A 14,046-nucleotide genomic window follows, 5' to 3' on the forward strand; every position below is an offset into this window, starting at 1 on the left:
CTGAAGCTCAGAAGAGGCAGACCTGTCCAAGGTCACGCAGTCACAAAGAGAGAAGCCTGGACACTCTGTGCTAGAAGCTGAGAGAGGAGTTACCTCACATCCCTCCCCTTTGGCCCCTCTTCCCCGTGGATACGGTTCTAGATGCACCAAGCCTGATGAGAGACAAGATTTGGGGACAGGGCACCAGATGCATGAGGCTCATGGTCCCATGGGGTGGGCATTAGGCCTCCCCCAACCTCATAAGGGCTACATTCTGTGCCTCTCCCAGGAACACAGCCAGCTACGAGGGGGAGAGCAGGGCCTCACAGCTTAGACTCTGCTCTGGGCACACATTGTGTAGTGCTTCGGGAAGCCTCCCTCTGGCTCCCATATACTTTAAGTTTTACCAATAGAAACACATTTGTTTACGGAGGCAGCCTGCCCCAGCGCCCTGGAAAAATGACCATGTCCAGTCCCCAGTGTCCGGGCACAAGTGAATCTTCGCATTTTCTCCTCTGTTGAGGGATCACAGAAAAAGCCTGGGGAACCTGCGAGGGAAGAGGCTAAAGAAGAGGAAGGGGCAGATGACCAACCTCAGGCCTTCTGCCCTTGCCTAGAAATGTCACCGCCCCCCCCCCCAAACTCAACAGACAGGCCTCCCGGTCCTCTGCTTTGGCCCTGGGCCCCACCAGCTTCACCCTGTAAAGACAGCTCTCTTTCAAAGGGGTCACACACCCCAGAGCTCACCTAATGGTCCCAAATTCAAACTCTGATCCTTCTGCTAGAACACAGCCTGCCTTATGGTCCCCTCTGGAGGTGAGGACCTCCCCGACCCCCTCTTCCCCTACTGCGTTCCTCACGGGGGCTTGCCTGGCGTTGAGCCCCATTCCTCTGGGCTGAGCTAACTGTTGCTCTTGGTGTGAGTAGCTCCATCACTCCCTAGGCCTGTGAAGGGACACACCTAGGCTGCCAAAGGTGTTCTGCATCTTAAAGCAGCTGGGCCAGCTCTTGCCGTCCCCAAACTCTCCCTCCAGCTGGAATCCCATCTCCAGGGCCTCAGAGAACAGGCCTAAGCCCACTTTTCTGTTCTGATTCCTCCAGCCTGGGGTTCCCTGATTCAGCCCACTTATCAGCATCCCTAGAGGAGCAGAAGTGAGGTTTGCTGAGAAATGCTGGGCCCCTCAGGCTCCTTAAGGACTGGACCAAAGTCAGAGCTGAAGTCTGGGCTGCAACTTAAGCCAGGGATATTGGCAGGGGCTGCGCCCCTGGAGCGTCCGCTGGTACTGGCCCAGGTTGGAGCTGCGGGCGAAGGCCTTGCCACACTGCAGGCAGAGGCTTCTCACCGCTGTGCGCCACCTGGTGGATGAGCAGGTGGGAGCTCCGGCGGAAGCTCTTGCCACACTCGCCGCAAGCATAAGGCTTCCGGCCCGTGTGAGTGTGTTGGTGCCGCAGCAGATGTGAACTGTCTCCAAAACTCTTGCTGCAGCTGGGGCACTTATAGGGCTTCTCGCCTGTGTGCGAGCGTTGGTGTTTAAGGAGCTTGGCGCTGTGGGAGAAGGATTTGCCACATTCTGGGCAGGCATGGGGTCGTTCACCCATGTGAACGCGCTGGTGCTCGGTGAACTGGGTGCGCTCACTGAAACCACGACCACACTCAGGACACTTGAAGGGCCGCTCTCCACTGTGGGTGCGCTGGTGCCGTAGGCAGTCCGAGCTGTTGGTGAAGTTCTCGCCACGCTCACAGCAACTGTAGGGCTTCTCCCCAGTGTGTGATCGCTGGTGCTTGCGCAGAAAAGAGCTGCGACCAAAGCTGTCACCACACCAGGCACAGCGGTAGGGCTTCTGGCCCCTGTGTGAGCGCTGGTACTGCGCCAGGTTGGAGCTCAGGCTGAAGCGCTTGCCGCAGTCCCCACAGCGGTAGGGCTTCTCGCCCGTGTGCGTGCGCTGGTGCTGGATCAGGTTGGAGCTAACGCTGAAAGTCTTACCACACTCAGCGCAGGTGTAAGACTTCTCACCCGTGTGCACCCGCTGGTGTTTAACCAGGTCCGAGTTGCGGCCAAAAGCCTCCCCGCACTCCAGACATTTGTGGGGCCGGAGGCCTGAGGGGGAGCGACGGTGTTGGATGAGGTTGGAGCTCATCCAAGTTTGGATGAGGCTGAAGCAATGGCCACACTCAGGACAGGGGTACGGTTTCTCTCCAGCGTGTACCCGGTGGTGCTTAACCAGATCTGAGCCAAGTCGGAAGCTTTTGCTACACTCCGGGCAGCAGTAGGGCTTGTCGCCCTCATGGCTGCTTTGGTGGTGAATGAGGTCAGGGAGGCAGGCTGCGGACAGTCCACACTCCTGGCACTCGAAGGCTCTGGGGACTGCAGGATAGTTGGTCTTGGCAGGGGCTTCCTCCTCCCCAGGGCCAGAGACTGACCTACGTAGGTACTGCAGGCCCATCATCATTTCCCGGGCGGCCGGCTGCCCCGGCCACACCAGGAAGGACCGCTTGGGTGGAACAACTCCACAATCGAGGGCGGACCTCGGGACTCCCTGGGATCCTGACGACCGGTTCCCCCGCTTCTCGGCCCCGTCGGAGTCCTCCCTTGCCGTTTCTGGAGCCACCGACTCCATAGCGGTAAGAACGTACCATTTCCTAGATACCAACCACTGAGCTCACAAGCACAACCACCACAGCTGGGGACACTCTGGACCCAGGGATTCAGCATCGGAAACGGAAATGTCCACCAGCCCGTACAGTTCTAGGAAGTGGCAGCGAACGGTCTCGGTAGGTTTAACCCTCTCATTCACCTGGCGGAGCAAGTGCTCCCATCTGCAGCCGCTGTCAGGAACCTGATACTTTCCGCTTGGCTCGGGGTTCTCAGTCCGTCAGCGCGGACTTCGGTACCCCGGCCACCAATGGGGGGCGGCGAAGCGAGCCTGAAGGAAAAGGCTGTTGCTGCCAAGGACACGCTGGGGGCAGAGTAGACAAGTCACCTGGAGAAGCACTGTACTGAGACTCCATGATCGGATGTCTGGGTTCTCCAGAGGCACCGGCCCACCCGAGTCCCTTGAGAGAGCTTCCCATCCATCCTAAGCTAGGCGTCTTAAACTTGGCGCGGACTACATATCCCAGCATGCGCCGCACGCGCCTCTGGGGCTCGCACTACGATTAGATAACCACTACTCTCAACATGCCTTCTGCAACTGTGCAAGCCAGAGCACCGGGATCGAGAACTACAACTTCCGACTTGCATGACAACTGCGGCGGCGCTATTTAAAAAGCGTCAGGGAGGAGGTGCCTGGCCACGTCCCGCTCTTCCAGTTCCGCTCCCTAGGATGAGCTGCGAGGAGAGGGGCGGAGCCTTAGGCCTGAGCCAAGATGGCGGCTGCGAAGCTAAGCCCCGCGGACTCGCTCTCATTCTGCCTCGCGCAGCTCACGGCGGCGGCCGGGGAGGGTCTAGGTGGGGGAAAGGACACAGCTACCAACGAGACACCCTTGGGCCGTGCGCTCTTAGCCCTCCGTACGCGCCACGTCAAGGCAGCTGGGGGAATCGAGCGCTTCCGGGCACGCGGCGGGCTCCGCCCCCTTCTCCTGCTGCTAAGGCGAGCGGCTGCAGCGGGTCCCGCCCCGTCCCAGGCTGGCCCAGGCTCCGCCCCCTCGTCGGTCGAGTCAGCGGCTTCTGGCCCCGCCCCTTCTCCGGGCCCCGCCCCCTCTGCTGCGTCGTCATCGACGCCCTCGCCACCAGCGCGCCTGCGCAAGACGCTGGACTTGGCGCTCAGCATCCTAGCCAACTGCTGTACGGAAGGGGAGTGCCGGGCTGAAGTGCGCAGACTCGGAGGCATCATCCCTTTGGGTAAGTGCTCCGCCCCCATTTCCTAGAAGGATTCTACCCACACCTCTGTCTGTGTCTGGGCCTGGGCGGAGTCTTGAGTTCTTTGTGTTGTAGCCTGGAATATCGTGCTTTCTGACGGCGCAGCGCCCGCAGCTCTCATGATGTCATGACCCGTGACGTCACTGCTCTCTCTATAAATTATACCCTAGCCCTCTTAGATCAGATGCCAATTACCTGGGTATTGGTTGTGGAGCACCTCTCTCGCATCTGGGCTGGTGGAGGCCAAAGGGTTATTTGATGACTCTCAAATGATTCTTACTCTCCATTTATGTTCATAGCAGGCACTCAGTGCCTACTGTGTCCAGCCTTGTGCAGGGCTCTGAAATCCCATTTGATGAGCTGGGGGTCAGAAAGTGTAGTGGTTGAGAATGTGGGCTCTGCAGTCACCTAGACCCATCCGAGGCTAGGATTGTAAAATGGAGTAATAGCTACCTCAAAAGACTGGAATAGGGAGAAAATGAAATACAAAGATAGAACGCAGATATCTAAGTCTGGGTACTTCTAGTTATTAAAAACTAGCACAGTGAGAACAAATCCTGGGAATTCCCTGGCGTCCAGTGGTTAGGACTCGGCACTTTCACTCCTGGGGCCTGGGTTCTGATCCCTGGTCGGGGAACTAAGATTCCGCAAGCCTTGTGGCACAGCCAGAAAAAAAAAGAACAAATTCTAAGCCAATATTTTATAACTATAAATGGAGTGTAACCTTTAAAATTTGTGAATCACTGTATTGTACACCTGAAACTTATTTAATATTGTACATTAACTACACTTCAATTTTTTAAAAAAGAACAAATCCTAACAAAAGATAGCAAGCTTTTCTGTTTACCAGCTAAATTGGCGCCTTCTAGTGGCAATGTTATGAACACAGTTTACACTTCATTGCCAGCTATGAAATTATGCCTATTTTGATGAAATCTTAATTTTTTTTTTTTTTTTTTTTTTTTTTTTGCGGTACGCGGGCCTCTCACTGTTGTGGCCTCTCCCGTTGTCGAGCACAGGCTCCACGGCCATGGCTCACGGGCCCAGCCGCTCCGCGGCACGTGGGATCCTCCCGGACCGGGGCATGAACCCGCGTCCCCTGTATCAGCAGGCGGACTCTCAACCACTGCGCCACCAGGGAAGCCCAAAATCTTAATTTTTTTGATAAAATAAAACGTTAATATATTTTAAATTTTCATTGACAAGAGACCTGGCACATTAATAAGTCCTCAATAAATATAAGTTTTGTTGTTAGTGTATAACCCCTATCATTCATTCACTCTTTTGTATTTTAAATATCTCCTGAACCCATCCACTTCTTTGCCTTCTTCCATCACGTGCCCAGAGACTGTGCTGGGCTGTGCTGGTAGCTGACTTGGGTCAAGCTGTCTTCTCACTATTGCAACAGCCTCCATGTTGCTCCCTCTGCCTTATTCTTTCCCCCTGTAATCCATTCTCCCCATGGCTGCCAGATTTCATCATGTCACTTCCATTCTTAAAACCCTGTGTGGCTCCCAGTGCCCTCACATTCAAGTCCTGAGCCCTTGGCCTGATCAAGGCCCTTCATGAAGTCATAGCATAAACACTAGATCTCACCTCTGGGCCTTTGCAAAGATTACTTCGAAACCTGAAATGCCCTGTAACACTCCCATCCACCATCCTTCTAGCAAATACCTACCTGTCTAACCTTCCAGACCCCACGGTGTTAGGCCTATTCTGGAGGCCTTCCCTGACTCTCTCAGGCCATGCTCTTGAGGTGATTAATGAGAGAGACAAGAAGGGGTAGAAACCTCAAGAGGCCAAACCCTCTTGCAGTGACTATTCTTCAGTGTGTGAAGACAGACAGCATCCAGAACCGAACAGCCCGTGCTCTGGGGAACTTAGCCATGGAACCTGAGAGCTGTGGGGACATCCACTCTGCTGGTGAGCAGGCTCTGAGGGTGGAGCCACCTAGGGCTTGGGGGTGGGAGAAGGGCTTGGGTGTCTGTCCTCGCTCACCTTCTGTCTTCTTCCCTCTCTAGGTGCTGTTCCCCTGCTTGTTGAGGGCCTGACGGCCTGCCAGGACTCACAGTGCCGCCAGAGTGTGGTTCGTGCCCTCCGCAACCTGGCGGACTCACCCCAGCACCGCCTGGCCCTGGCAAAGCAGGGAGTGGTGCGCCCGCTGGCCGAGCTTCTGGCCGCTGCCCCAGACCCTGCGCTGACCTTGGCCTTAGTCCGTGCCCTCCTGGAGCTGAGTCGAGGCTGCTCCCGGGCCTGTGCTGAGCAGTTAAGTCTGGGTGGAGGACTAGGCCCACTGGTCAGCCTGGCCTCCCACCCCAAAAGAGCAGTGCGTGAGGCAGCCATCCTGATCCTTGCCAATCTGTGCGCCCAGGGCCTGGTAAGGCCTGCGCTGGGCAATGCTGGTGGTGTGGAGGTGCTACTAGGTGAACTCCAGCGGCGCCGGGGCCCCAGCGGGGCTAGCCCAGCCTCCCAGCAGCCCCTGGTGCGGGCCGTGTGTCTGCTGTGCCGGGAGGCTATCAACCGGGCCCGACTGCGGGATGCTGGTGGTTTGGAGCTGCTGATGGGCCTGCTGCGGGATCCTCGTGCCAGCGCCTGGCACCCTCGTGTTGTGGCAGCCCTCGTGGGCTTCCTCTATGATACTGGGGCCCTGGGCCGGCTGCAGGCTCTGGGACTTGTACCTCTCCTGGCTGGGCAACTATGTGGTGAGGCTGGTGATGAGGAAGAAGAGGGAAGAGAAGCTGCTTCCTGGGACTTCCCTGAGGAGAGGACTCCTGAGCGGGCAGAGGCCGGAAGCTTCCAAAGCCTCAGGTGAGTTCCCCCTTGATGCTGTGGGGTAGAGTCTTTTCACTACCCTCACTCTCCGCCCATTCTGTCTCGGTGAGACTTTTATTGACTCTGATTCCTAATTCCTTGTTCTCACTGAACATGACCACTTTCCAGTCCCCATTAAATACACCTCTTCTCCCTTGGGGCCACCTTTGACCTTGGCTCCACCCCAGCACCTCTGAACTTTGGGGCCCAGACAGGTTCCCCGGAAGGTAGTATGCGCACTGGTTCTGATGATACCTTCTGGCATCTAAGTTCTTATTCTGGTACCACCACCTACAAGCTGAGTCATCTCAGGAAAGTTAATTAACTTCTCTGAGCATCGGATTCCTTGTTAGTAGAACGAAGAATAATACATACCTACCCCATAGAGTTGTTGTAAAGATCAAACGAGGGCACTTTACACCTTACCTGGCACTAAGCAGCGCTCAGTAAACGTCAGCCTTCTGTGAACTCCTGACCTCATTTCCCACTGCTTTCCTGGTGCCCACTGTACTCTTACACACTGGCCTTCTAGCTAGTTTTTGGACCTGGCAGATAAGTACCATCTCAGGGCCTCTTTGGTTATTGTTCCCTGTGCCTAGGGCACTCTTCCTCCAAGATGCCTTGATTAGATCTCACCCTCATCAGCACCCAATTTTAAAATGTCAGCTCTCCCCTCCCGTGGCTCTTTTCTGTTCCCTTTTACTTTGCTCCATATGCATCACTTCACACCACACTAACTGCACACTAACATACCTTGTGGTTTCTTATTTTGTTATCTGTTTCTCCTCACTAGAATATAGACTCCAGGAGGCAGGACCTTTTGCTCACTGCTTCTCCCCAGCACCTGAAACGGGGCTTAGCACACAATAGGCATCAGTAATTGCTGAATGAGCTGGGGTTTGCCCCTACCTCCCTTTTTCCCTGACCCCCGCTCGGGCCCACCCTCTCTCCTGGCCTCTGTCACCTCTTTTTGCACAACCCATCTTTTGGCCCTGCCCCCTCCCCTCGGCTCTGGGTTCCATTCTCTCTTTCTCCCTCGGCAGGTCCTGGCTGATCTCCGAGGGCTATGCTGCAGGCCCGGGAGACATCTCTCCCGACTGGTCCCCAGAGCGCTGTCCGCCGCCGCCAGAGCCGGCCGGTCGGGCCAGCCCCTCCCTGGGCCCGACCTCGCTGCGGACGCCCCGCGCCCTGCGCCCACCCAGCCGCAGCCCAGCTGCCACTGCCCCCGAGGAGCCCTGGGGCCATGAGGGGCCAGCGCTGCTGCTGCTGTCGCGCTTCTCCCAGGCTCCCGACCCCAGCGGGGCGCTGGTGACCGGCCAGGCCCTGTGCGGCCTGCTGGCCTACGTGACGGGCGCGCCGGGCTCGCCGAGCCCCCGCGCGCTGCGCATCCTGGCGCGGCTCACCTGCAACCCCGCCTGCCTCGAGGCCTTCGTGCGCAGCTACGGGGCGGCGCTGCTGCGCGCCTGGCTCGTGCTCGGCGTCGCCCCCGACGACTGGCCCGCGCTGCGCGCCCGGCCCGCTCGCCGCAGCCAGCACCAGCACCGGGAGCTGGGTGGGTCTCTCTGCCCACGTGTGAGGCCACGCGCCCCTGCATGCCTTCCATGCGCCCTGCAGCTCACCCGCTGTCTCACTGCCCTCCTCCACCCACTGCCCACCGTTTGGACAACCTCAGCCACTAGGTGGTGGCGGGGAGGGACTCCCTTCTGCTCCACTGTCCCCCACACGCAGAGTTCTTCAGCCTCTGCCTGAGCCTTGGGGCCCAGAGACCCCAGCACTGGGCTTGGCCTGAACAGCTTAGAATTGTGCCTATCTTCGTCTCCTTACCCAGTGTCTTCTTGGTTCCGCATTGTCCGGACTCCTGCACTGTCCTTGACTACCACTGGGCCCACTGATGGTGAACCCAGGTTCAGGCACCATGTCCTCCCAGGCCCCACCACCCCTTCCAGCCCTGCCAGGGACTGCCCAGGCTTCTGTGCCCTGTTTCAGTCCTTGAGGGCCCAGACTCACTCCCTGACCATCTCACTCCCCGTTCTTGCCCTTGACCTCCAGTTCCTAGTGTCCAGACCCCATCCCTCCAGGGCCTTCAGTCATCCCCCTCTTCCTTGCCCCGGGGTTGTTCGCCCCCGTTCCTTTCGGGGACCCAGAGGCCTGTCTTGCCCATCCCACCGCCATCTTGGATACCAGCTCCTAGCCTGACCTGCTCTGCCCACCCCGGCAGGTGAGATGCTGCTGCAGAACCTGACCGTGCAGGCCGAATCGCCCTTTGGAGTGGGCGCCCTCACTCACCTGCTGCTCTCTGGGAGCCCTGAGGACCGCGTGGCCTGCGCACTCACCCTGCCCTTCATCTGTCGGTGAGGGAGGCGTGGGTCCCTCGCAGGGGTGGGGGGAGCAAGGTTGCTGTTCCCCAGCCCTGCCCTTTCCCACCTTCTGAAAGGTTCTCTTTTCTCCCCGAAGGAAGCCCTCTCTGTGGCGCCGGCTGCTTCTGGACCAGGGTGGCCTCCGTCTCCTCCTCTCAGCGCTCACTCGGCCAGCTCCACACCCGCTCTTCCTCTTCTTTGCCGCGGACTCCCTTTCCTGCCTCCAAGGCCTGGTGTCTCCCAGTGTGAGCCCGGCCCTCCTACCTGCGATTCCCTTGGACCTGGACCCGCCCTCCCCTTGCCTCTATGAGCCTCTGCTGGGCCCCGCCCCCACGCCGGCCCCTGACCTCCACTTCCTGCTGGACTCAGGCCTCCGGCTCCCTGCCCAGCGAGCGGCCTCAGCCACCGCCTCCCCCTTTTTTCGGGCCCTGCTAGCTGGCAGCTTTGCCGAAGCCCACATGGACCTAGTGCCACTGCGGGGCCTGTCACCCAGCGCAGCCAGGCCTGTCCTGCATTACTTGCACGGCTGCCGGGGCTGCGGAGCTGCCCTGGGGCCCGTCCCTCCGCCGGGCCAGCCCCTGCTGGGCTCAGAGGCTGAGGAAGCCCTGGAAGCTGCTGGCCGTTTCCTGCTGCCTGGGCTGGAGGAGGAGCTGGAAGAAGCCGTGGGCCGCATCCACCTGGGACCCCAGGGCGGCCCAGAGTCAGTGGGTGAGGTCTTCCGCCTGGGCCGGCCCCGGCTGGCTGCCCACTGCGCTCGCTGGACCCTGGGGCCGGGGCAGTGCCCACGGAAGCGGGCCCTGGCCCTGGTGGGGCTTGTGGAGGCAGCAGGCGACGAGGCGGGGCCCCTAACTGAGGCCTTCCTGGCTGTGGTGATGGGGGTAGAATTGGGGAGCGAGGGTCCCAGCCTAGACGGTTGATGTCCCCTGGGAGGAGACCCGAGGATGAGTTGGCTGTGAGGAGTTCTCCCTCAGAGCGGCACAGGAGGAGGCCGAGCAGAAGGGGTCCCCGTCAAGGACCAACGACAGGGTGGACCGAGACCCCAGGATGATGATCTGAAGGCTCAGGAGTGAGAAGCCAAGGCGAGGCATGGGGGCCACAAGATGGAGGGCCGCCCAGGCCCCCAGGCACTTGGCCTGGCTCAGCTTTCTGGAGTTGGAATTAAACACTTTGGAGTTGGCTACCCCTGTTGTGTGGTGTCTCTGCTTACCTTCCTGTGGTAGTACCCCAACCCCTTCACCCATCAAGTAGGGTCCTGTCCCAGTTTCTGTGTCTCAATACAGGCCACCCTTGGCATACAGGAGTTGTTTTCTAAATTTTTTATTTATTTATTTTTGGCTGCATTTGGTCTTCGTTGATGTTCGCGGACTTTCTCTAGTTGCGGCGAGCAGGGGGCTACTCTTTGTTGTGCGCGGGCTTCTCATTGCGGTGGCTTCTCTTGTTGCGGAGCACAGGCTCTAGGCGCGCAGGCTTCAGTAGTTGTGGCACGTGGGCTCAGAAGTTGTGGCTTGCGGGCTCTAGAGTGCAGCCTCGGTAGTTGTGGCGCACGGGTCTAGTTGCTCCGCGGCATGTGGTATCTTCCCGGACCAGGGCTCAAACCCGTGTCCCCTGCATTGGCAGGCGGATTCTTAACCGCTGCGCCACCAGGGAAGCCCAGGAGTTTAGTAAGTAATTATGCGCTGGTTCCTGGAGCCCTGGGATATGGTTGAGTTCCCAGGCTTCTGAGGATGTGGTTTTAGGCCCCAGGGGAAGCCTGCTTCCTGCTGAGGCTACTTCATTGCTCAGATAGCCACCCAGCTGGACACAGACGTTGATCAGGACTAAGAGGGTTGTGCTGAGGGGATGTGAGTGTGGGGATGTACATCCAAGACCTTGGCATTATGGTTTCCTCAGTTCCCTTCACCCATCGTGGGTCTTTAGTCTCTGGATCCATTTTCATCTCTTGGGCCAACTGTCCTGCCATTTTTCTGAGGGAAGACCTACTGTGTTCTTCAAGCCCCTGAGGCCCTTAGTCATGCCCAGAGGGACCTGGAGCCCTAGGCTGGCATTCAGGTGAGGAAAGGGCTTGCATTGCTTTGGTCATCCAGGCAGAGTCTCCATAATCCGGCTCCCAGATCACTGGCCACTTAGGTGGCAGCCTGACTTTGAGGACAGTGTCTGGACTGGGCCTGTCAGCTAGCTTCTGGGGAGCTAAGGTTGCCCCTTGCTGCCTCTGTGCCTCAGGGAGTGTCCAGGTCTCTGTTCTCAGGCTGTGCCTTAAAACCACCCAGAGAGGGCTTCCCTGGTGGCGCAGTGGTTGAGAGTCCACCTGCCGATGCAGGGGACACAGGTTCGTGACCTGGTCCGGGAAGATCCCATATGCCGCGGAGCGGCTGGGCCCATGAGCCATGGCCACTGAGCCTGCGTGTCTGGAGCCTGTGCTCCGCAATGGGAGAGGCCACAACAGTGAGAGGCCTGCGTGCCGGAAAAAAAAACAAACAACAAAACACCCAGCTGCTTTTTTTTTCCCACTAATGTATTATATAAATATTTATGTAAGGATCTGTTCATTTCTCTCTGGCTTTTTTTTTCTTTTTCTTTTCTTCTTTTTTTTTTTTTTTTTTTTTTGTGACATGCGGCATATGGGATCTGCATGCAGTATCTTAGTTCCCTGACCAGGGATCCAACCCATGCCCTCTGCAGTGGAAGCATGGAGTCCTAACCACTGGACTGCCAGGGAAGTCTGCAGAGAGCTTTTTAAAAATACTGATGCCTGGGCCCTTTCTGACTGAATTGGACTGAGGGGAGGGTGACTTGGGCATCAGTATTTTGAAAAAAGCTCCCAGGTTCTGATTTACTGCTGGGTTGAGGAACCCCCTGCCCCCATTCCAGTGCTCACATCTGGACTCAGGTCTGGGTTGAGACCCACAGTCCAGTGGCTGCAGCCACACCTGTTGGGTCTGTCCACACCTATCTCTAGCGTTTCTCGTTTCCGACTTGATTTCTCAGGGTCTCAGTCCAGGGAAGGCCTCTTGTTCCTTTGTGGCTGGAGTCTGTGTCTTGCTTTCTTCTCTATGTTCAGCAGTATCTTGAGAAAGGGCTCTTTGGGGACAGGTGTGGCTCATCTCAGTGCTGGGGACGGCTGGCTGGGGTCTGGCTGCCTGGGAGTGTTTCCCCTGAGTCTGTGTGGGGCTTGGGCCTTGGTTTCTGTTTACCTGTGCCTGTATGTCTGTTTCCAACACTATGGCTTAGAGTCTGTGGGTGGGTTCATTGTGTCTCTCTGTCCCTGAGAGATTTCTTTGCCTCTAGTTTGCGTGCCCTTTGGGATCTCTGTTTATGTCATTGTCACGGTCTCTAAGGGAAGGTCTCTGAACCTGGGATCTGACTGATCCTTAGAACATCACTCCCACCTCCAACCCCAAAACTCTGTCTGGAGCAGGCTCCCAGGAACAGCCTGGGTGGGAGGGGAGCTCTGTCTAGGACTCAGTTTTGGGGTGGCGGTGGGCTTGGGGGCCTCAGTCTGTGTCTAAGGGTCTCACAGGCAGAGGATCCCCAGCTTAGTCTGCAAGAGCCACTTTCTTACTCTGGCTCTGGCCGCCGGGGGCTCCCTGCAGCTGAGGCCAAGGCTGGGGTGTGGCCGTCTCCGCAGCAAGCAAGCAGGCTGGGCCTGAGTGGGCCGGGGCCCCGGGCCCTCCCTCCCTTTCAGGCCCCCACCCCGGGTTCTCCCGTTCATTGCCCCCCCCCCCCAGCCCTATCCCAGCGGGTCCCGGCTTCCTTACATGGTCACGGCTGGGCCTCCAGCTCCCGGACGTCCCCCCGCCCCCCGCCCCCACCGGACACGGCCCCCGCCCTGCTCGCCCCGCGCGGTCTGCCCGCGCCCCGTCATGGAGGACCTGGGTGAGTGGGGCCCGGGTCCCCTTGTCCCCAGTCCCTCCCCACCGCCTGGACCCGCTTCCCCATCCTGGCGCCCCCTCGCACTCCCGGCATCTCTCCATCCCTGCCTCCTGTCTTCTCGCTTCTGGTCTCTGCCGGCGCCTCCTTTCCGACTCCACGTCCCCCTTCCTGCCTCTCCCTTCCTGCCTTTGCCAGACTGGCTGCTTCCTCCCTTCTTCCCTCGCTCCACTCCTCCATCACTGGCTGCGGACGGATGGGCAGGGAGGCGCAGCGCCTGTCGGCGCCTGGGCTCAGGAGCTCTGGGAAGGGAGGAGTTAAAGGCACCTTGGGTCCAGGGACTGGGAAAGTAGACGGGAAGGGAGAATATGACATCAAGTTCTGGAGAAGAAAATGGGCTTGCCCTAGGGTTTTGGGAAGGAAAGAGTTAAGGGCCCTTAAGTATGGTAGGGGTCAGGTCCTTGGGGCAGAAAGTATAATAGATGAGTGCCAAGATGCCAGGGAGAGGTTAAGTGTTCCACCAAGGCGCTCAGAGATGCAGAGTAAAGGGGCAGGGACTTCTAGATTCTGGAAGGTAATGAGTTCAAAGGGTTCGGATCTGGGGATGGAGGGTGGGGGGCAGGGGAAGGGGGCGGCGTGTGTGTGTGTGTGTGTGTGTGTGTCTGTCTGTCAGTCGGTCTTGGGGCAGGAAAGAGCACCCAGGCATCTCATCCTCCCTGTCTGTTAGAACTGGGGCTGGAAGGCTGTGCCCTTCGTGGGAGAGAAAAGGTTCCAGCACCCTGCAGTAGGGGGTGCTGCTCAGCTGGGGTAACGGGCACTGGTACGGTGAAGAATAAGCCAATCAGAAAGCAGGTCCCAGCAGACTCACCAATGAGGTGCATAGGGTGGAGCCCAGTGGCGTCTGGAGGTGGGCCAGAGCTGGAGGGGTCTCTTTAGGTGTAGGGGGTGTGGCAGAAAGAGCATCCAATCAAAAAGCTGGTGTCAGGCGTACAGCCAACTGAGCAATTTGGGGTGAAGCCAAATTTGGCTCCAGTAAAAAGCCGCTTTTGACTGCATTACGGAAGATTCGGAGAATAAAAGAATCAGGTAGCTGAATTTGTATATGAATCTCAGGATGAGCCATGTGGGATGTTCTGATCATAAATAGTCCTTGCTGCCCTTCCACATCTCTG

At 58.1% G+C, this 14,046-nt stretch overlaps 1 protein-coding gene across 1 annotated transcript; it reads left to right on the forward strand.

The window, feature by feature from the left end:
* Nucleotides 1-3,331: 3,331 nt before the first annotated feature.
* On the forward strand, nt 3,332-10,187 carry ARMC5 (armadillo repeat containing 5). Its single transcript, XM_079718884.1, has 6 exons — nt 3,332-3,821; nt 5,655-5,762; nt 5,861-6,647; nt 7,694-8,202; nt 8,869-9,001; nt 9,105-10,187. Exons 1-6 carry the CDS (start codon nt 3,347-3,349, stop codon nt 9,922-9,924), a joined length of 2,832 nt encoding a protein of 943 aa, XP_079575010.1. The 5' UTR covers nt 3,332-3,346; the 3' UTR covers nt 9,925-10,187.
* The last annotated feature ends 3,859 nt before the right edge of the window (nt 10,188-14,046 follow it).

Source organism: Hyperoodon ampullatus (genome assembly GCF_949752795.1).
Source record: "Hyperoodon ampullatus genome assembly, chromosome: 14".
In the NCBI taxonomy this organism is placed as follows: domain Eukaryota; kingdom Metazoa; phylum Chordata; class Mammalia; order Artiodactyla; family Ziphiidae; genus Hyperoodon; species Hyperoodon ampullatus.